Below are 21544 nucleotides of genomic sequence, written 5' to 3' on the forward strand. Positions count from 1 at the left end.
ACCTGGGCCGATCATGGTGCCCTGACTAATTGCTATAAACAAGAGATCCAGAAAGTTTCCTCATTCTAGGGACTGGCTTTTCTGATGAAGGCTTATGCTTGAAATGTCAACTCCTGCTCCTTAGATGCTGCCTGACTGGCTGTGCTTTTCCAGCACCACACTTTGTGACTGTGATCTCCAATATCTGCAGTCCTCACTTTCTCCTAACATCATCAAAGATCCCTCCCATCCCCATAATGTTCTCCTACAACTTCTTCCAACAGACAGGAGATACAGAAGCCTGAACACATTGTTGTGGTTCTGTTTGCCGAGCTGGGAATTTGTGTTGCAGTCGTTTCGTCCCCTGTCTAGGTGACATCCTCAGTGCTTGTCGTTGATGAACACCAACTAACCACGAAACGACACGACCAGCTATCCTTAGTAGCCACACACGCAGATGACAAGCAACATGAATTCGACTGGGACAACACTACTATTATAGGGCAAGCCAAACAGAGAACAGCCAGGGAATTCCTAGAGGCATGGCACTCATCCACAGATTCTATCAACAAACACATCGTCCTGGACCCAATATACCGGCCACTGCAGCGGACAGCTGGAACTGACAACTGGAAGCGGCAGAGACAAGCCACTATAAATGCCGGAGGAAACATCACAGAAGCGCTTCACAGGAGGCTCCCAAGCACTGAGGACGTTACGTCTGAAACACAAATTCCCAGCTCGGCGAACAGAACCACAACAACGAGCACCCTAGCTACAAATCTTCTCCCAAACTTTGAGCATGAACACATGCAACTGCTGGTTCAGGAACAGTTTCTTCCCAGCTATTATTCGACTTATGAATGGACTCTGTAACTTCAGATAATGCTAATGTTGCTAACGCTGATCTTGCGTAGTGCGTTGCCTGTGCAACATAACCTGTATGCCTCTATCTAAGTATTTTATACCCTATGATCTGTAATATCCTTGCTCACTATGATCCACAGGTAGAAAAGCTCATAAACAAAGCTTGTCACTGTACTTCAGAACAACTCACCATAAATCAATGAATCAATCAATAGATGCATGGGAAATCCTTTACCTTCAAGTTCCTCTCCAAGCCATACAATATCCTGACTTGGAACAAAATGCTATTCCTTCACTGTTGCTGGACCTCTCTCTCTCTAATAACACTGTGGCTGACCCTACATCCCAAAGGCTGTATTCCTTCAAGAAGTTAAAAATCATACAACATCAGATTACAATCCAACAGGTTTATTTGGATGTACTAGCTTTTGGAGAGCTGTTCCTTTATCAAGATGAAGGAACAGTGCTCCGAAAGCCAGTACGTCAAAACAAGCTGATTGGATTGGGATATCTGGTTGGCATGGACGAGTTGGACCAAAGGGTCTGTTTCCGTGCTATATATCTCTAAGACTCTAAGTCTGGTATTGTGTGATTTTTAACTTCCTTCAAGACAGCAGCTCACAACCATCTTCTTAAGGATAGTTAGTGACTGGCAACACCCACATCCATGAATGAATGAAAAAGATGTATCTGTTGTAGTTCATTCATCATGCAAATCCTGGAATTCTCTCTCTAATGTCATCATGGGTGCACTGACAACACATGAACTGCAGTTGCGGTGGTGCAGAGAGTCTATGCGTGAAGTATCTTACAGGTAGTGCCCTTCTCACCACCAGCAAAGCGATGTCCTGGTGCTTGATAGAAAGTTCTGGCGATGAGGCATTCTTCCAAAAGCCTTTGACAATCTACTCAGGGAACCACTTGACAGGATCCACCCTCTCTTTTTCCTGCAAGGTCTTGAGGACCCTTCCTGAAGGGTTTGTAGGGAAAGACGTTTTCTTTGCAAAGTTCTCAGTGATATGGAACGGTCCAACTACATGGACCGGCACAGAGATGATGGGTGGAAGGGCCACTTTCTGTAAACTTAGTTTAATGTAGTGCTGAGCAATACTTCTGCTGGCACCAAAGGGTGGCTGATGCCCAAGGAGTCATGCCACAATGAGGAAACTTGAGTCTACATTAGAGTGTTGCTGGAAGAGCACAGCAGGTCAGGCAGCATCCAAGGAGCAGGAAAATTGACCTTTCGGGCAAAAGCCCTTCATCAGGAAAGGAAACAATTGTGTGAGGGACTGTGCAATAAGAAAGATCCATAAATTCAACAAGAGAGGGAGATTCTACACAACTTGATCCAATTTTGGGGCAACACTGCACTCTGCGTGTAATCCCCCCAGACTGCCTCTGCGGGGCGCTGCGACAGCTCTGTGACGTCTAGATCGCTGCGTCGGAAGTGACGACGTTACTCCGCGCGGCGGGGCCGTGCGAAGGGGAGGAACGGGAAGATGGCGGCGCTGCAGGGGTATCCCGTCTCGGTCTCTTACAGCCACAGCGGCTCCGCCGACACATCGGCCGGGCCGCAGCCCCAGCACCAGCCGCCACACGCCGAGCGGAGCAAAGAAGAGGCGACAGGTAAATGAAGGCCGGCTACCCCCGAGGCGGGGGAGGGGCAGGCCCACGGTGGGGGTGGGGCAAGGGCAGCAGAGACTGACCGGGTGATCCGAGGCCTGAGGGTGGGCATCGGTCCCCGGGGGGTTAAGGGCCTGAGTGTGCGCATGGCCCTGGAGGGGGCGGCGGTAGGGAAGGGTGGGGATTTGAACTAAGAAGGGCCTGAGGTTGGAACATCTGATTCGAAGGGTAGGGGCCTGAGAGTGAGCGTCTGATCCGAGAGTTAGGGGCCTGAGGTTGGGCAGTGGACCAGAAGGGTAGGAGCCTGATGGTGGGTATCAGGCCCAAGGGGTAGGGGCCTGGAAGCATAACCGAGGTCTTGATGGCCTGCCCCTTTGCTGCAGAAGGATTACACTTGAAACATTGATTTCTCCACCTGATGCTGCCTGGCTTGCTGTGTTCCTCCAGCCTCCTGCTTGTCCCTTTACTGAGCCTGAAAGCGATCGCTAAATGAGATGAAATAATGAAAATCCTTCACCTGCAGAAGCTCTCATGCCCTGGTGGGAGATCTTATTAGCCTAGATTAGAGTTTTGCTGGAAAAGCACAGCAGGTCAGGAGCATCCAAGAATTTTCCTGCTCCTCGGATGCTGCTTGACTTGCTGTGCTTTTCCAGCACCACTGTAATGTAGACTCTGGTTTCCAGCATCTGCAGTACTCCCTTTTGCCTGAGAGATTTTATTATCCTCTTCATCCACTCCCTTGTATGACAGCAGGCTCAAATTCTACTTAAACAGTTGTGTTTATAAACCTGAATGGGTGATCTGTTAATAGCATCCTAGATCCTGTTGGATAAAATCAATAAGTGGAGACGTAATTGGGATCAAGTTAAAAATCACACAATGCCAGGTGAAAGTCCAACAGGTTTAATTGGAAACACTAGCTTTCAGAGCGCCGCTCCTTCATCAGGTGGTTGTGGAGGGCACAATTGTAAGACGCAGAATTTATAAAAAAACTTTTGCTATAAATTCTGTGTCTTACAATTGTGTCCTGTTGGACTATAACCTGGTGTTGTGTGATTTTTAATTTTGTACACCCCAGTCCAACACCGGCATCTCCAAATTGTAATTGGGGTTGGTTGAGTTGTACCACTAGTAAGGAGGTAACATGATACTCTGTCTGTCTGGACACGGTCTTTTCCACCAAAATTGTATTTGTTGATGTTTCAACAGTTCAAGTCTACATGATGGCTGTAATAATTGAAACATTGCCACTTAATCTTTGACTAAAAGTTTTCAAGTCATCTCTGTGACCACCTCTGTCATGAGGCTCTTTAAAAATCATTGAGAGCAATTGCGCTTTATTTGTAAATGAGAGCCACTGTTCATTTCAGACAAGTGTGAGTGATGTTACTTACAGTTGTGCTGCTTCGTAGATAAATCAAGTTAGTTTGTTTCGTCAATAACACTTACAGATGTAACAAGTAAATGACGGAACCAGATGAGGCTGCAGATACGCGTATAGAAAATGGAAACTGAAACTCCATCATGTGTATTGTGGAGATTCAGAAATAGTCACTTTCATGTTGATTTGATTAGGGCATAAAATCATAGCCTTGTGGCAAATAAGGAGATTCTCGATCCATCATATCTCTGACTGAAAAAGAGCTAATTAACCTAATCCCTGTTTTCTAGCTCTTGGTCCACAGCCTCAGTGTTACTGCACTTCAATTGCACATCCAAATACTTTATAAACATAATAAGGTTTTTATTGTGTAACATCTTTTCAGGTACAGAGCTGTAGATTCCCACTACTCTCAGCGTGTAAAGATTCCTTCTCAACCCCTCTCTAATCCTTACACCAATTCTTTTACTTTGTTTATGATCTCTTTGCTCAAGGAAATTGGTGCATTTGTAATTGGAAGTGTGTCTCTATTGGGTTTGTAAGACTCGGTACAAGGTTGTTTCCTTGTTGTGATATGTAGCAAGGATTTATGCTTGCATAGGTAGCATGATAGTGAAGAAGGTTGGCTGCATGACAATATGTGTGGATTGGCTATCTTTTCAGAAAAGTGACAAATAGGAGTCATTTCAGAGAAGCCGGGGTAATGTATATTGGGCGGGTAAACTTTAAATGATAGGTTTCTGAGAAATAACAGAGGAATCTTGAAGTGTATATCTACAGATCCCTGAAGGTAGGAGCAAGTTAAGTAAAAATATAAGAGCTGAGAAGTTATGACAAGTTTGTACAAAATAAAAGCAAATTACTGTGGATGCTGGAAATCTGAAATAAAAAGAGCAAGAACTGGAGAATCCTCACAGTTCTGGCTGCGTCTGTGGAGAGAGATAAAAAGAGTTCACGTTTGAAGTACAGTCTGGCTTGCAATTGGAACTGTGGTTACAATACTATGTTCAGCTCTCCTCACTGCATTACAAAAATGATGTGAAATCATACAGAGGAGACTTACGCTGTTACTAGACTAAGAGGTTTTTAATCTGGAAATATTAAAATGAGAAACTGCATACTATTGAAGGAGCAAAAAGATGGCTAGCTGTTTGACCTCGAAATTTATGGGGTTGTGTGTTTATCTCCATTGTTGTTTCTGTTTGAATACATTACATAAAGAAGTGATCATTGATTATTCTTGCAAATCACCACCTACTAAGAGGTAGAAAAAGCTACTAAATTGCTGTCTGTTCTGGGCTCAGAGAGACCAGATGCATGTAGAATACTGTTAATGGAAAAGGCACAGAGAGGCAACCAAATCAAAGCATTTTAGAAGAAATTTTTAGGAAAAGATTAAAGAAAAGCAGTCTTAATAGCAGCCAATTTCCATTGTGAGTTTAAAGTGAAAATATACTGATGATGTATTCTTAATAGCAAATACTTCTTCATGTTGGAAGGAGGTAATGTAATTACAATATTGTTGAATTAGAACTGCAGTTTTACAACTGGTATGTCTATGACTGCTGGCAGATAGCAATCTGGAGTTACATGATCTTAGACTGGTACCTTGGATTGATCTTGGCATAAAAAGTACACTATACCGTTGTTTGTGCAGAGAATTTCATTCCCAAACTACTAATTGTCGAAAGTTGAGAGAGACCAAACATGTATTTAATTTTACCAACTGGGTTAATGCATTTGTCTTTGTCAGAAAGTCAAAGGGTTCAGCCCTAGTTCAGGACTTGAGCATGTAATCTCTCGATGTATTAATGAGCAAATGCTGCATGCTTGGTGGTGCCAATTTTCTTTTCAACTGAGGTTTGTGTGTTTTAAGTTGGCAAAAGGCCCTGTCTAACCAAAGAAGAAGCAAATTCTTCTGGTGTCATGGCCAGAATTTGCAATCCAACCACCACTAATTAATTGCTTAATCGTCTTATTGTTGTTTATGTATAAAATTAGAGAGCAAAGTCCAGACATTTTACTTCATAAGCAACTTGTTGATTGTGAAGTGCTTTGTAATATTCTGAGGATTTGTGCCATTGTATAAATTCCAATTATTTTGTTCAATTATAATGCAAGGTGTTGCCAACAATCAAATGACATTATTTAGTGATGGCTTGTTTTGTTGACTTGAAAATGTTTTATTGCCACTTTTGTAATGCATGTCATGTGTGTGTTTTAGAATACAGTGCTGCTTAGTGGTGGGATGTTATAAACAATAACTTCCCCATAGTTATAGAACCTGGCTAATGCAGAAAGATGATAAGGGATGAAGTGAAAGGGAAGTGTTCTTATTTCATGAATCTGATTGCAGAATAGCACCTTTGCCATCCTGGTATGAATTTTATCATCAGTTAAGAGTACAAGTTAATTATACAGCATCATCTTCCAAAGAGTTTGAATTTGATTATTGTTGTTACATGTACTGAAGTACAATGAGAACTACAACACAGGCAGATCATACCATACAAAGTGCATCAGATAGCAGAATAGAGTGGTATGGCCACGGAGAGGGTGCAACGAGAGCAGAATTAACATTTGAGAGGTCCATTCAAATGTTTGATAACGGCAGGGAGGAAGCTGTTCTTGAATCTGTTCGTATGTGTACTCAAACTTCGAGATCTTCTGCTCAATGGACGAGGGTGGAAGAGAGTATAACCGGGGTAAGAAGAGACTTTGATTATGGTGGTTGCTTTCTCAAGGCAGCGGGAAATATAATGGAGTCAATGGACAGAAGACTGGTTTATGCGATGGACTGGGCTGTGTTCACGACTCTGTAGTTTCTTGCAGTTTAGAGTCATAGAGATGTATAGCATGGAAACAGACCCTTCGGTCCAACCCATCCATGAAGAGCAGGGTTGCCATAAAATGCTGTGATACATCCAGTTAGGGTCCCTTCTGTGATGCATCTATAAAAATTAGTAAGAGTTCTTGTGGACATGCCAAATTATTTTAATCTCCCAAGGAAGTAACGATGTTGTGCTTTCAAATGAATGATAAAAAAAACACTTTGATTTAGCTGCTACGAAATGGAGGTTGCTGGAAATGCTCAGCAGAACCCTGATGAGGAAAGGTCAACAGACCCAAAACGTTAACTTTGGTTTCTTTTCACAGATGCTGCCAGTCCTGCTGAGCTTTTCCAGCAACTTCTGTTTTTATTTCTGATTTACAGCACCTGCAGTTCTTTCAGTTTTGAAATAGCTGCTGTTCATTATTAAATATTATGGTGAAATCCAGTTACGCTGGTTTAGTAACCAGTGTAAAAACTTCCTCCCCTGAGAATAATTTGACAGTTGTAAGTCTATGTTTGCAAAGTTACCTCAGAATAGTCTGAACTTGAGGTAAGTGTAAGCATTATATGTATCAAATCCACTTGGTTAGATGCAACTAAAATATAATCATAATTAAATGTTTTCAATATTAAACTTCTGGAGTAGGTTGCTGCGACTAAACAAGTTTGGGTTCAAATTATAGACCCCAAGTCACTGCCAACTTCAAGTTGAAAGTTTTCAATTAACTCATCAAATCTTTAATAATCTACATCCTGACTATAATTCTGATAGTGCATATCAACATGCCCGTGGACTACTCATTTACTTTGCTAACATTTCATTTGAGATCAGAAGGATCAAATTATGAATATTTGTTCCGCATAATTCCAGATTGTTTTTCAGAAACTGATGTTCTAACTTCCTCAAGCAAGTTTTCACAAAGGGGCAGAGTGGACTGTGTCGATATGCCATTTATTCCAGCATTTATGGGGAGTGTTACTAATTGTGACTACAATTCAACACCATGGATCATACAGCAATCTAAATGTTATCATTCCTCTCCTTGGAGAATGAGATTTTAACACGGATGAAAATCCCAAAAGGCTGAAGCTTCTTTGTTGAAATCCCTTATTCCCTTCATGAGTTGTTAGCAGCTGTGCACTTCAGCATTTCCTCCTGAATTTTCAGTTTACTCATGTAAAACAAAAACAGCACGAGGATTTGTTTGTTGCTGTTTCTCCCTGGGAGATATTTCTACAAATCAGATCTTGATGAGGAAATAAAAGCAGCAACAATGTGATGGAACATTTTTTTTAAACTTTAAGAATGGAACCTGATAAATAAAACTCAGGAAATATGTTTTGAGTTGAGAGTAAAAGGGATGAGAATTTCCAAATTACCATAAGGGTTCACGATCTTCAATCCAAAACATCCTTGTCCACTAGATATCCTAAATCAATCTAGTCCTATTTGCCAGCATTTGGCCCAGATCCCTCTAAATCCTTCCTTTTCATGTACCCATCCAGATGTCTTTTAAATGCTGTAATTGTACCAACCTCCACCACTTCCTTTGGCAGCTCATTCCATACACGCAGCATCCACTCTGTGAAAATGTTGCCCCTTGGGTCTCTTTTAAATCTCTCACCTTTTTTTTGTAAATATTTTTATTGAAACGAAAAAGGTTTTTGAGTTGTTTTTACAAAATTAATACAAAATAGTGTAACCACTTTACAGTATAATAACAGCATCAATATAAAATTAAGAAAACTAACTACTAATCTACTCTACAATCTACCAAAACACAAAATAAGGTACAAGAAAGAAGACTCTATATATAAAAAAGACCACAGTATAGTACATAACTAATAACAAACTAAAGAAATAAAAGAAAGTAAATAAATATCTAAGCATTCAAAATAAAATTATATCAAGTCATAACAAAACCCATATTTATACGGTATTCTTCCTCCCAGGAGCCCCCAAACCAACAAACATCATCCTCACGGCTAAACAAAGGCCCTAAACAGTGTGGCTGATAGATCTGCATCTGTGTACTTCAAAAAGGACTGTCACGTTCTATAAAATAATTCCATTTTTTGGTGCACCATATTCGTAAGGAAGTTCAAGAGAATATATTCCATAACTCTTCTATGCTAATACAAACGTCCTGGGGGACGTTCCGGTACGCATCTTAGTAAAATCCCTTTCCTCCCGTAGAAGGAGAGGATAGTGAACAGTTTATTCCCGTATGCATCTAGAGGAGGAAGATTTGGCAAGCCCAAAAGGAGAGACACTGGGTCCAACCCAATCTCCATTCCCAAAATCTTTGCCAAGGCATTCGCTACACTGTCCCAATATCTACAAACCTTATAGTAGATCCACAAACAATGAGTGAGAGTACCAACTTCTATTTTACATTTAGGGCACATTGGGGATGCTCCTGCCTTGAACTTTGCAAGCTGTCCTGGTGCCATATGAGCCCTATGCAGTATCTTCAATTGAATAGCTTGTGTCCTATTACAGATAGAGATCTTCCTGGCACTTTCTCAGATATCCTCCCACATCTCTAAGGAGATTTCCATCCCTAATTCTTGAGTCCAGGTTTTGTATAACCATTCCATGTCCTTTGATACCTTATTACTAACCAGTGGTAGAGAATAATGACCGAGGGTGCACCTCGGATTAGTCATCAATATGGTCTTTTGTACAAAGTCTCGTACTTGAAAATATTGAAAAAGGTCCTTGCCAAACAATCTGAACTTCTGACGCAGTTGTTCGACGGACATCATGACCTCCATATCGAACAGATCTCCCAAGCAGGAGCTGCCTCTGACTCCCCTATTTTAAACCCAGCATCTGTCAAACCTGGCTGAAATCCCAGTGTTCCCACTATAGGAGTAAATGGGGAGGTTTTTGTAAATTACCCTCACCCTGTCGCTTCATCCTCCAAACTTCGAATGTGTTTAGTACAATCGGGTTTTTACAATGATCCGTAATAATTGTCATCTTATCCATGAATGATAGATTGATGAGGGGGCATTTTGCTTGGCAAGTCTCAGTATCCAGCCGAATTGATTGTGGATCACGAGAGACCCAATCAGCCACATATGATAACAGGGAGCTCAGTTGGTACGTTCTGAAATCCGGAAAATCTAGACATCCCCTTACTTGTGGGAGCTGCAACTTATCTAATTTAATAAGGGGCCATCTATAATTCCAAATAAAAGAGCCGAGCCAACCATAAAGTTTACGCAGCGCCTGTCTCGGCAACATCAAAGGAAGCATTCTCGTAGGGTATAATAGGCAAGGGAGACTATTCATCCTAGCCAGGATATCGGGAATCTTTCCAGCATTTGTGTCCTGCCTTATTTTCTCTAATAAATGCAAAGAATGAGCTTTATATAGCTGAGCAAATCTCGGGATAATAAAAATACCAAAATAGAGAAACCTCCTAGTGACCACCGAAACGGGAAGTGGGATCCATCCGCATGGCCTCTGATTTTGTAACCTGCGAACATACCAACCAAATTAACCACTTGAATTAAGCGGGGCACAGATGTCAATGGTTCATTTAAGGAAAGAAGGACGTCATCCGCATAAATAGTGATTTTATGTTTACCCGATCCTACCTCCAGGGCCGTTATGTTAGGGTCAGTTCGGATAGCTTCCCCCAGCGGTTCAATCACTGGTGTAAATAGTAGTGGCAGAGAGGGCATCCTTGATGACAACCTCTGCCAAAACTAAAGCTATCTGACCGTATGCTGTTGGTAATCACTGCTGCTTTTGGGTCGTTATATAATACTGTGACCCACTTGGTAAAAACCTCGCCAATGTCAAACCATTCCATTGTATGAAAAAGATATGGCCCTTCCACCTGGTCAAATGCTGGCAGACTTGTACTATGTTTAACACTCTTCTGATATTATTAGTAGATCTGTGACTCTTAGTAAACCCCATCTGATCCATTTTTATTAAATCTGGTAAAACCCTCTCCAGTCACCTAGGGCTTTTCCTTTCTTAAGAATGAGAGAGATATTTTGCTTCTCTCAGAGAGATTGGGAGACTACCCTGACTATATGAATAGTTATACACACCTATAAGTGGTCCGGCCAATTCGTCTATAAACTCTTTATAGAACTCAGCCTGAAATCCATCTGGTCCGGGTGCTTTACCACTCTGGAGCTACCTCACTGCCCCCTGCACTTCCTGAGTTGTCTAGGGGGCATTCAAAAGCAACACCTGCTCCGAGGTTAAGCCGGAGAGTGCCAGATTCTTAAAAAAAACTCCATCTTCCTCGCTCTATCCTCACAGCCCTCCGAGTTATACAACTCGAAGTCGAACTTTCTAAAAGCTGCATTGATCTTTTTAGGATCACAAGTCAGAGTACCAGCACCTTCTGTAATAGATGTTATGGATTAGGGAGCCTTTTTCTTTCTGGCAGAGTATGCTAGATACCTGCCCGGCTTATCGTCATGCTCAAATAATCTCTGCTTCACAAATAGTATCTCCCTCTTTGCTGTTTGAGTAAGCGTGGTATTCAGAGTAGCCCTGAGGGCTGGAATCTTCTGTAGTTTAGTAATGGATGGCCTATCAACATATGCTGTCTCAGTTGCCTTCAGGCGAGCCTCAAGCAGACACTGCTGTTCTCCCTTTTGTCGCAGAGTATGAGATAACCAAACCGCGCGCATATGCCTTAACAGTTTCCCACATCACTGATGGGTTACTGGCTGTACCTGAGTTGATTTGTCCCAGAAAGTTTGAAATTCCTGCGAGAAATATTCTATGAACTTACTATCCTTGAATAGGAAAGGGTCCATACGCCAATGCCGGGAACCCATCTCGTCATCACTAGTCTTGACCTCCATATACACTGCTGCGTGGTCAGAAATAGTTACATTCCCTATTTTGCAAGACAGTACTGAATTCAGAAAGGTTGAGGAGACAAAAAAAAATCAATTCTGGTGTGGCACTTGTGTAGGCTATAATAAGTAAAATCTCTATTCTCAGGGCGAAAACACCTCCACATATCTACCAGTCCCAACTCCGTATTCAGATCAGCCTACCGCCTAGATCTCAGAGATATATCCGCAGAGCTCCTAGGTATCCTGTCTGCCTGGGGATCGATAATACAATTAAAATCTCCCCCTATAATTATGTGATGCACCCCGAGGGCCATCAACTTGGAGAGCTCATCTGTTACGAATTTAAAATGATGTGCTGGGAGGGGCAATATACATTCAAAAGCTCATACTGCTCTTTATATATTAGGGCTTTAAGTATTATAAACCGTCTGGACTCCTCTTTTATCTGGCTTAGCATTCGGTAGGGAAGATTCTTGCGGATAAGAATGGCCACTCCCCTACTTTTTGAACTAAAAGATGGAAAGAACACCTGACCAAATCCTCCCGCTGCAGCTTCAAATGCTCCTTATCAACTAGATGTGTCTCCTCTGAAAGGGCTACATAACCCCCTCTTTTTTTTAAGACTTGATAATATCTTTTTCCTTTTAATTGGCGAGTGGCTCCCCTTGACATTCCAGGTGCACCATTTAAATGAATGACTAACCACGATCGTTCAAAAAAGTCCGAGAACCCTCAGGAGGAAGAACCCTACTCAAAAAGCATTGAGTGGAGACCGTAAATAATTCACATAAATTTTAAAATACTACCTTTAAAACAACTAAATCAAGACTACTAAGAATTATTCCTAAAAAATAATAACATACGACATAATTAAGAGGAGACTTTCCCCCTTGTTCACAGGGGCATTCCTACCATCCAATAATCCCACCATAACACCTTCTGGCTAGAGCCATGCCCTTGACCCAGACATTGCAAAGTAAGATAAACAAATACTAATATCTTATAATACACAAATTAAAAGTGGGCAACCAATCTGCACCCTCTATATTATTACCTAGGCATTCTTAACAAAACAACAATATAAAATAAAATATATAAAATTACAATCCCAGCAAATATTAAGGAAAAACTCAAAAACATCTCCGAACAACCAGATTAACCAAACCAGGTATAAATAAGAGTTAAGAGAAAGAACCCCGTCCAAGGAAGGAAGGATGGAAAAGAGAAAGTGGGAAGGAGGAGGAAAAAGAGGAGGTAAAATAAAGTAATTGTCCATATAGTTCAAGTCCTCAGTCTATTTGAGAGCATCCAAAAATTCTTTTACTTTTTCTGGTGATCCGAAGTTATACACAGACCCTCCATGACTGAAGTGCAGCGTTGCCAGGTATCTCATGGAGTACTGATTATTTAAATCTCTCAGATGCTTCTTTACCTCATCAAATGCCTTCCAATTGTGTACCATAACCAGAGAAAAGTCCTGGAACAACATTATTTTGGATCCCTTGTATACCATGGCTTGGGGATGCTTCCCCAAAACTCTGGAGGCCTCCAGTGACATTTGCTTATCCCTGTAGTGCTAAAGTCGCACTAGGACCGGGCAGGGACATTGGATCGACCCAGGCATGTGCACAGCTACCTGGTGGGCCTGCTCAACCTGCACCCGGCCCAGCTCAGACTCCAGCTTCAACAGCTGGGGGAGCCTTTGCTCCAAAAAGACAACATGCTGGTCTTCCTCCTCCTGCACAAGCATGACCGAGATCGACTCCCACCTGGACCAGGTCTCTTCAATCAAAGCGTCGATATTTTCTCGGTGTTTGACAAACTCTGTGATCCTAGACTGTTAGTCATTTTAGAATGTACCAAACTGCTAAAGTTTGGTGCAAAATAACTACCTGCTGGGAAAAAGCTATTTTTAACAGTTTAAAAAGTGACGGGAAGGTAGGTACCCCACCTTGCCTGGGTTCTGAACAGAGCTCAGACCTACTGGGTTGCCGCCATCTTGAAACTTCCCCCCCCCCCCCCCTCCCCACCTTAAACCTGTGCACTCTAGCTTTGGACTCCCCCACCCCAGGGAGAAGACCTTGTCTATTCACTATATTCATGGCCCTCATGATTTTGTAAACCTCTATAAGGTCACCCCTCACCTCCACAGGGAAAATAGCCCCAGCCTATTCAGCCTCTTCCTGTAGCTTAACTCTAACCTCCAGCTTAATTCACCAGGAGCATATTTGCCTTTGTCAGAAAGTCAAGGAGTCAAACCAACTTCAAGACTTGAGCTCAAAACCTCACAATTCAATAACAAGAGATGTTGACTTTCGTTTGAGTTGTTCAACCCAAGGTTGTGATTAGATTGATAAGAAAACCTTATGATATGATTTAAAGAAGAGGAGATAAATTTTTTTGATGTCATGATCAACATTTATTTTTTCAATTGTATAGTGGAGAGACTTGAACTCAGTGCTCACCAAGCTTTGTTTTTCTAAACTTTCTCTGTGGGGAACATTATATAAAATAATGGACACATTCTCTCAAGACTGTTTTATTTATTTTCTTCTCTGTTCTTTTGCAGAAGCTGAGAAACTGAGTAGAATGAACTCTTTGCTTGAGAAACTGCATGCAAAGTACAGTCAGACAAGACCCTGGACTGAAACAGCAAAACTTGTTCGGCAAGCCATGGTAAGATTCCACCAAGAGTGCTTTAGTTTTTAGTAGACTTGTGTTTACATGTAGACATCCCAACTCAAAGATGATTCAAGTTAAAATATAAGCTACCCATTGTGAGAGAAAGCATTTGTTCCAGTGTTTGAGTTAGTTCATCTAAGTTTGACCAACAGTGTATTCGTTCAGTTCATTGCAACATCTGTGTCAAATTCAGTAAATGTTCTCTCTCCTCCATCCACTGATTTATTAACGTGAGTTAATAACTTGGTAGCAAATAGCTGAGTGTTCGAGGGCACTGATTCTAATTTGGTTTGGGGGTAGTGTTAGTTATCACAATCTACATTATCTCCCAAAGAGCATATTATCGTGTATCTTCTATTTGTAATACGATGTAATTGTTGTTTTGCCTCTTCTTTTGTAAAGGAGAAAAGAAGTATAATGAACACTGGAGGCCACCAGCATCTTATTGCCTGTTTGGAGACTCTGCAGAAAGCATTAAAAGGTTTGTGAAGTTCTTTACTAGATGATTCACATGGCTAAATGAGCAATATTTTTTGGGCTGTGGAGATCAGCAGAGGATTTCACGTTAATGTACTTGTACATAATGAAAAATAGACAATTTGGTCCAATCATGGTCTTCCCATAGACCATGCACAATCTGCTTTGCTCTATGATTACCTCTAAGCAATGCCTTTCATGGCCTGAGAAAATGTTGCATGCAGTTATTATAATTTCCACTGGGGTACAGTTATGCACAATTTCAGATCATAGTTCCAGCAGAGGCCTTCAGAAACCGGTTGACACAGAAACTCCAACTCATTTTTGTCTTCTCTTCAGTCAGTCATGCAGCTCCAACTGAAATCTGTGAATTGAGTACAAACCAGAGATCCAACTTGGGGTATCTGCTCAGGCACTAACTGATACTGTATGCAATGCCTTTAGTCACTCAACCACTGAGGGAAGCATTTTTTAAAAATCATAGATAATTTTCAATTTAATATATAAAAAATGTTGGTATTCATGCACTCAGCCATGTTCTCTGTACATGTATATATTAGATAGTTCCAGATTTTGTTTTTAGTTCTCAAGCTTGTATGTTGATCATTATGCCTTTGTCACTTCCAGATGTGGCCATTTTAATGTTGTTCTTCTACAAATTGCAACTTGTCTGAATGTATATTATCCATATGCTATCACAGTTGCCTACCAGCCCTACCACTCACTGACCTTCACTGGATCCATGATCCCAATGCATACAATTTAAATGCCACATCTATAATCAGTTGCGCACTCCGCTCCTTGTTCCCTCTGCAGGTTTTTCCTGCCCTGTTATACTTTGCATTCCTCTTACAGTAACCTTCTATTCATCCTCTTCTCCCTTTGGCACACCTTTTGGTGGCGGAACTTTCACACTGAGAGTTCTTATTCTGTGAAACTCCCCTTGGAAACCTTTACAGCTCTTTCTGTATCTTCAAACATTTTCTTCAATTAAGTTGAATTTCTCTTTTTATGAGAAAGGTTCTTTACCAAATCAAATGTTCGTCTTGTTTTCTTTGAACTTTCACTTTGATGTTGACTGTTACTTTATGCTTTTAATTTTAGTCATGTCCCTGCCTGCAATGACAGATCGCCTTGAGTCTATTGCCAGACAGAATGGGTAAGTCACCAAGACATGCATTCAATGAGCTGCCATCATTTGTGCTGTTTAATAAGCAATTACATTATTTTTAAAGAACTAATTCTAGTTTGTCCATTTCTCACATCCAGCCTTGGTTCACATCTGAGCCCTTCTGGTACTGAGTGTTACATTACGTCAGACATGTTCTATGTGGAAGTGCTGTTGGATCCAACAGGCCAAGTGTGTGATGTCAAGGTGGCACACCATGGAGAAAATCCTGTGGTATGCATTTTGTTGTTTTGCTATGAGGTTTCTGAAAGTGTTCCGCTGCTGGCCTACTTAATGATTTTGGTCTTGGTTAAAATTCTCCACTGTTGCTTAATGTGCATGCTGTGTAGCCTCAGGTAGAAGGGAGCTATCTGTCAAGCAGATTCCAGGGTTTGTTTCATTTGATTCCTGAACATTTGTGGGGATTGTCATCCTACAATTGTTTTTAGCTTTCTATATTTTATCTAATTAGCTATTAATATAGGAACCTTTGACTATAAATACAACAGTTAGTAATCAATCCATTAAGGAGATCGAAATGAATTTAGTTTCCAGTGGGTAGTGAGAATACGGGATTGCTAATTAAACATGGTCGAGCCACATGACATTGCTGTATTCAATGAGAACCTAAGCACAAGAGACAGTGGAATAAAAAGGTATGTTGAAGAGGTTAGAAGAAGAACTCCAATTTAAGGTATCTGCACAGATTCTTGCAGATTGAAAATATAATTATTTTCACTGTTTGGTAAATCAGTAACCAGAGGCATCAATTCAAAACCATGAATTGAATGAAGAGAGAGGTTAGACTTTATTTTACACAGTTGTTATTGCATTTAATTTTTAAAAAGTGAAAGTATTGGAAAGAAAAACGTAAAAGGTAACAGATAAAGGTCTACATGATTAATCTTTTAACGACCTGGTAAAAATGTATGGGAATAAGTGGACTCATGTAGTGAAAAGCTCTGAGTGTGCAAAGCTCTATACATTTTACACACAGCTTCCTTAGGAATGAAAGTAATGCCCACTCTTGTAGCTCTCCTCCATCAAAGTCCCACTGATGAAAGTTGCCATTTCTGCTGGGAATACTGAACTGATCTTCGAGTCCAAATCAAAGAAAGAGAGGAAGAACGTCATTGCGTTTCTGTAAATGATTTGGATGTGAGCATAGAAGGTACAGTTAGTAAGTTGCAGATGACACCAAAATTGGAGGTGTAGTGGACAGCGAAGAAGGTTACCTCAGATTACAACAGGATCTTGATCAGATGGGCCAATGGTTCGAGAAGTGGCAGATGGAGTTTAATTTAGATAAATGCAAGGTGTGCCATTTCAGGAAAGCAAATCTTAGCAGGACTTATACACTTAATGGTAAGGTCCTAGGGTTTGTTGCTGAACAAAGAGACCTTGGAGTGTAGGTTCACAGCTCCTTGAAAATAGAGTCACAGATAGATAGAATAGTGAAGAAGGTGTTTGTATGCTTTCCTTTATTGGTCAGAGCATGAATATAGGCGTTAGGAAGTCACGTTGCAGCTATACAAGACATTGGCTAGGCTACTGTTGGAATATTGCATGCAGTTCTGGTCTCCTTCCTGTCAGAAGGATGTTGTGAAACTTGAAAGGGTTCAGAAAAGATTTACAAGGTTAGCTGTAGGGAGAATTTGAATTGGCTGGGGCTGTTTTCCCGGAGCCTCAGAGGTTGAGGGGTGACTGTATAGAGGTTTGTAAAATCTTGAGGGGCATGGATGGGATAAATAGACAAGGTCTTTTCCCTGGGATGGGAGAGTCCAAAATTAGACGGCATAGTTTCAGGTGAAGTGGAAAGGTTTAGAAGAGACCTAAGGGGCCGTTTTTTCATGGAGAGGGTGGTGTGTCTGTGGAATGAGCTGCCAGAGGAAGTGATGGAGGCTGGTACAATTGCAACATTTAAAAGGCATTTGGGTGGGTATATGAATAGGAAGGGTTTGGAGAGATATGGGCCACGTGCTGGCAAGTGGGACTAGATTTGGTTGGGATATCTGCTCAGCATGGATGAGTTGGACCGAAGGGTCTGTTTCCATGCTGTACACCTCTATTACTCTTTTTATGAGCACTTTTCATAACAGTAGAATATCCCAATATATTTCCCATCTGAAGAGTAGTTCTGTAGTGTAGTCACTCGTTGTATTGAGGTACATGATATAATTCCGAGAAAGAACGCTATTAAATTTAGTGTTGGTGATGATCATTAAAGAACATGTGTTGGTCATCAGGAGAACACCTCTACTTTTAGAATAGTATCATGGGATTACTTTCAGCTACCTTACCAGGACACAAATGGAACTTTGATTTGACCCCACCAAAAGGGGGCCCTTCCAACTATACACTTTGTCCTCAGTAGTGGAGTGAAGGTGCATGCATAGTGGATAGCCATATCTACATGAGTTGTCATATCTGAGAGCTAAATTTATTTTTGACACAAAATCCAACAAATTTAGACGTTATAAAATAATGTATTTTTAAAATAAGTATTGTTGATTTTTTTACATAATAACTGATAATTGGAAGAATTCTTCACTGAACAATAAAATATCTTATGGTTTCATTTGATTAAATGCCACTCATTTCTGCACTGCCAGACCTTTATTAACTATGTAAGTTTATATCATGTTTTTAAACATATTTTTCCCTAGAGCTGCCAGGAACTGGTGCAGTATCTGAGGTAAGCCTTTTTTTTAAACAAGTGGTAGAACAGATATATTACAACTGTTAAGTAATATAAAGTGTTTAAAACAGGAGAACAAGCTGTCAACCAGTCTGGAAGATAAATATATGGAGTAAGATACATTGTGAGATATTGCCTCCAGACGGCATTAACATTTCAACATACAATCAATTGAGATACTGGGATAGAAATAGAACATCTCCCTAATTCCTGTTAATGATAAATAGAAATAGGCAGAAAATCTATAATATTGCTGGAATTAGATGTATGTTTTCAAAACATGTCCATAATTGGAATGTGTAGCAGTAAAAATTTCATGGTGATGATTTTGTAATTCAGTGTTTCCCAGCTGATAAAATTTGAGAATAAACTAAAGGTGCTGGGCAGAACAGCTTTGCTTGAGATTGTGTTATTGCTTTGTTTCTACTAAAGGGCTACCAGCTTTCATTTTTTAAATTCAGTTTAGATGTTGATCATGAAATCCCTACAGTGTGGAAACAGGCCCTTTGGCCCAACAAGTCCACACCAACCCTTCGAAGAGTAGCCACTTAGATCCATTCCCCTACCCTCCATTTCCCCTGACTAATGCACCTAACCTACACATCTCTGAACACTATGGGCAATTTATCATGGCCAACTTACCTAACCTGTGCATCTTTGGATTGTGGGAGGAAACCAGACGAAACCCACGCAGATACTGGTAGAATGTGCAAACTTTGATGTCACTAACAAAACCAGTATTTGTTACCTATCCCTAATTTTTCTTAAGCTATGTGGCTTACTAGGCCATTTCAGAGGGCAGTTAAAAGTCACATTGTGTGGACAGTAGAAAGGTTTGCCAGGGAGGGAGGGGAGAGAGAAGAGGAGGAGGAGGTTTCCTGTTCTTGAGGCCATTACTAGGTGGTACACTGCAGTTGGAGAACACTCTCCATATATTAATCACCTTTAAGATTTGTGGTGATTTACCCAGTCTTATGTCTGAACAGATCGGAAGAGTAACACAATTGAATTCTCAATCCATTGTTGCTCAGTGTATTGCAGCACCACTAATCTCTGCCTGAATATTCTCTCCAAGCATTTATAGAAAGGGGAATGAACATACCTTTGAAGCTGTAAATTCCTCATGCTCTAATGAACTTTTTTGTTTCCTGTTAATAAAAACTAACGGTTTAATTTTCTTGCAGAGAGAAGAATTTTTTGGAGTTCTCAAATCACCTTAAAGGTCTCGTCAATTTATATAAACTCCCAGGGGACAAGTAAGTATCAGGAGTTTTATCTCTTTCTCTCCCATGGGACTTTCCACTGATTTGATTATCAATATCATTCTTTTTGTTTACAGAGTCACATGGGTTGGTCCCATGCCAGTATAGCCACCATAGAATGCTAGGATAACTACTTATATTGATATAATACAGCCACAAGTGGTGTGATCAAGCTAATCATAGAGTAAGCAGCTAGGATTAGACAGGAGGATTTCTTACGCTGTCAGGGGCAGCTAACTAATTTGGTGAGGTACTCCCATCTTGCATCTTCTGTTAGTTTGTCCTCCTGTGGCATGAAGGCATCTTGTGTAGGCTTCCAGAAAGTGAGTCCATACACTTGGATACTTTTTCAACTTCAGACTTTAACGGAGAAGGGAGTGTATTTTGCTACCATGCAAATAAAACGAGTTGGAGTTAGTTCACTTTCTTCTCCTGCGGTTAATGGAGTGAAAGCATCTGTGAGACCAAAAACAGAGTGGCTGGGTTATAAAATCAATACCATTTAATTTTATCACTAAACTGTTGCATGCAATTTTTTTATAATGCACATGAATGCAAGAACTAAAATAAATATCATGTAGTGATAGACCTTAACTGTTCATTACAAAACAATTAGATTGAAGTGTCCGCATGAGGAGTAATGATACAATAACCACATTAGTCAACTAATTTGGTTTGCTGTTGTGGTTCTGCTCGCCGAGCTACAAATCTTCAATCAGATTTTTAAATTTGGTTTGCCTTTTACCAAATTAATAATCATTGCTCCTTCCTCAAACCCTGGACTTTGCTTGGTTGCTGTATGTTGATAGGACATATGAACGTAGAAATTAAGAGCGGAAGTGTTCCATTCAGCCTCTTCAAACTGCTTCACCATTTATTAAGATCATGTCTGATCAGCTTGGAACCTGAAATCTGCAATCACTCCTGTCCTTGATAGTCTTTCACCCCCTTCCTTAGCAAGATTAATCGAGCTTTGCCTTAAAAAAATATTCAAGGACTTGGCATCTAACACCTTTTTGGGAAGAGTTCCAGTGACCTCTAAGAGAGAAATTTTACTTAATCTCTGTTTTAAGTTGGTGACACCATTGTTCAATTGTGCTACCTAATTCTAGACTCTCCCCTCCCCCACCCACCCGAGAAAAAGCATCCTCTCCACATCTACCTTTTAAGACTGTTCTAGATCATGTATGTTTCAGATCCACTCCGCGCTTCCCCCCCCCCCCCCACCCCCCCCACCCCCAAGCCCTCACCTGACTCCTGGCACCTGCCCCTACCACTACAGGAAGTGCAAAACGTGCGTCCACAACACTTCCCTCCCCTCAGTCTAAGGTCCCAAAGGATCCTACCACACGTGACAGAAATTTACCTGTACCTCCACTAATGTCATCTACTGTATCCATTGCACCTGATGCGATCTCGTCTACATTGGGGAGGCAGAACAGCTACTTGCAGATTGTTTCAGAGAACATTTCAGACACCTGCATCAACCTACACCACCACCGCATAGCTGAACATTGCAACTGCCCTCCCAAGGACATGCCGGTCCTGAACCTCCTCCACCACCGAACCCTAACCCCTTGATACCTGGGGGAAGAATGCCTCATCTTCCGTCTTGGGACTCCGCAACCACAGGGGATTAATTGTGGATTTCACCACTTTTCTCATTTCCTCTCCACCCACTCTTACTCTTCCAAACTCCAGATGCGGGTCTAGCCTGTTCAACTTTTCCTCA

The 21544-nt window shown here is 41.0% G+C and overlaps 1 protein-coding gene across 1 annotated transcript in view; it reads left to right on the forward strand.

The window, feature by feature from the left end:
* Positions 1 to 2322: 2322 nt before the first annotated feature.
* Positions 2323 to 21544, forward strand: part of med1 (mediator complex subunit 1) — a 52877-nt gene continuing 33655 nt past the window's right edge. The window contains exons 1-7 of the mRNA XM_060848829.1: positions 2323 to 2472; positions 14095 to 14201; positions 14610 to 14688; positions 15789 to 15843; positions 15954 to 16086; positions 18519 to 18547; positions 19735 to 19806. Of these exons, the coding sequence (XP_060704812.1) occupies positions 2346 to 2472; positions 14095 to 14201; positions 14610 to 14688; positions 15789 to 15843; positions 15954 to 16086; positions 18519 to 18547; positions 19735 to 19806 (602 nt within the window). The 5' untranslated portion in view covers positions 2323 to 2345. The remainder of the gene's footprint in view (positions 2473 to 14094; positions 14202 to 14609; positions 14689 to 15788; positions 15844 to 15953; positions 16087 to 18518; positions 18548 to 19734; positions 19807 to 21544) is intronic.

This window comes from Hemiscyllium ocellatum, chromosome 32 (assembly GCF_020745735.1).
Source record: "Hemiscyllium ocellatum isolate sHemOce1 chromosome 32, sHemOce1.pat.X.cur, whole genome shotgun sequence".
NCBI classification, from domain to species: domain Eukaryota; kingdom Metazoa; phylum Chordata; class Chondrichthyes; order Orectolobiformes; family Hemiscylliidae; genus Hemiscyllium; species Hemiscyllium ocellatum.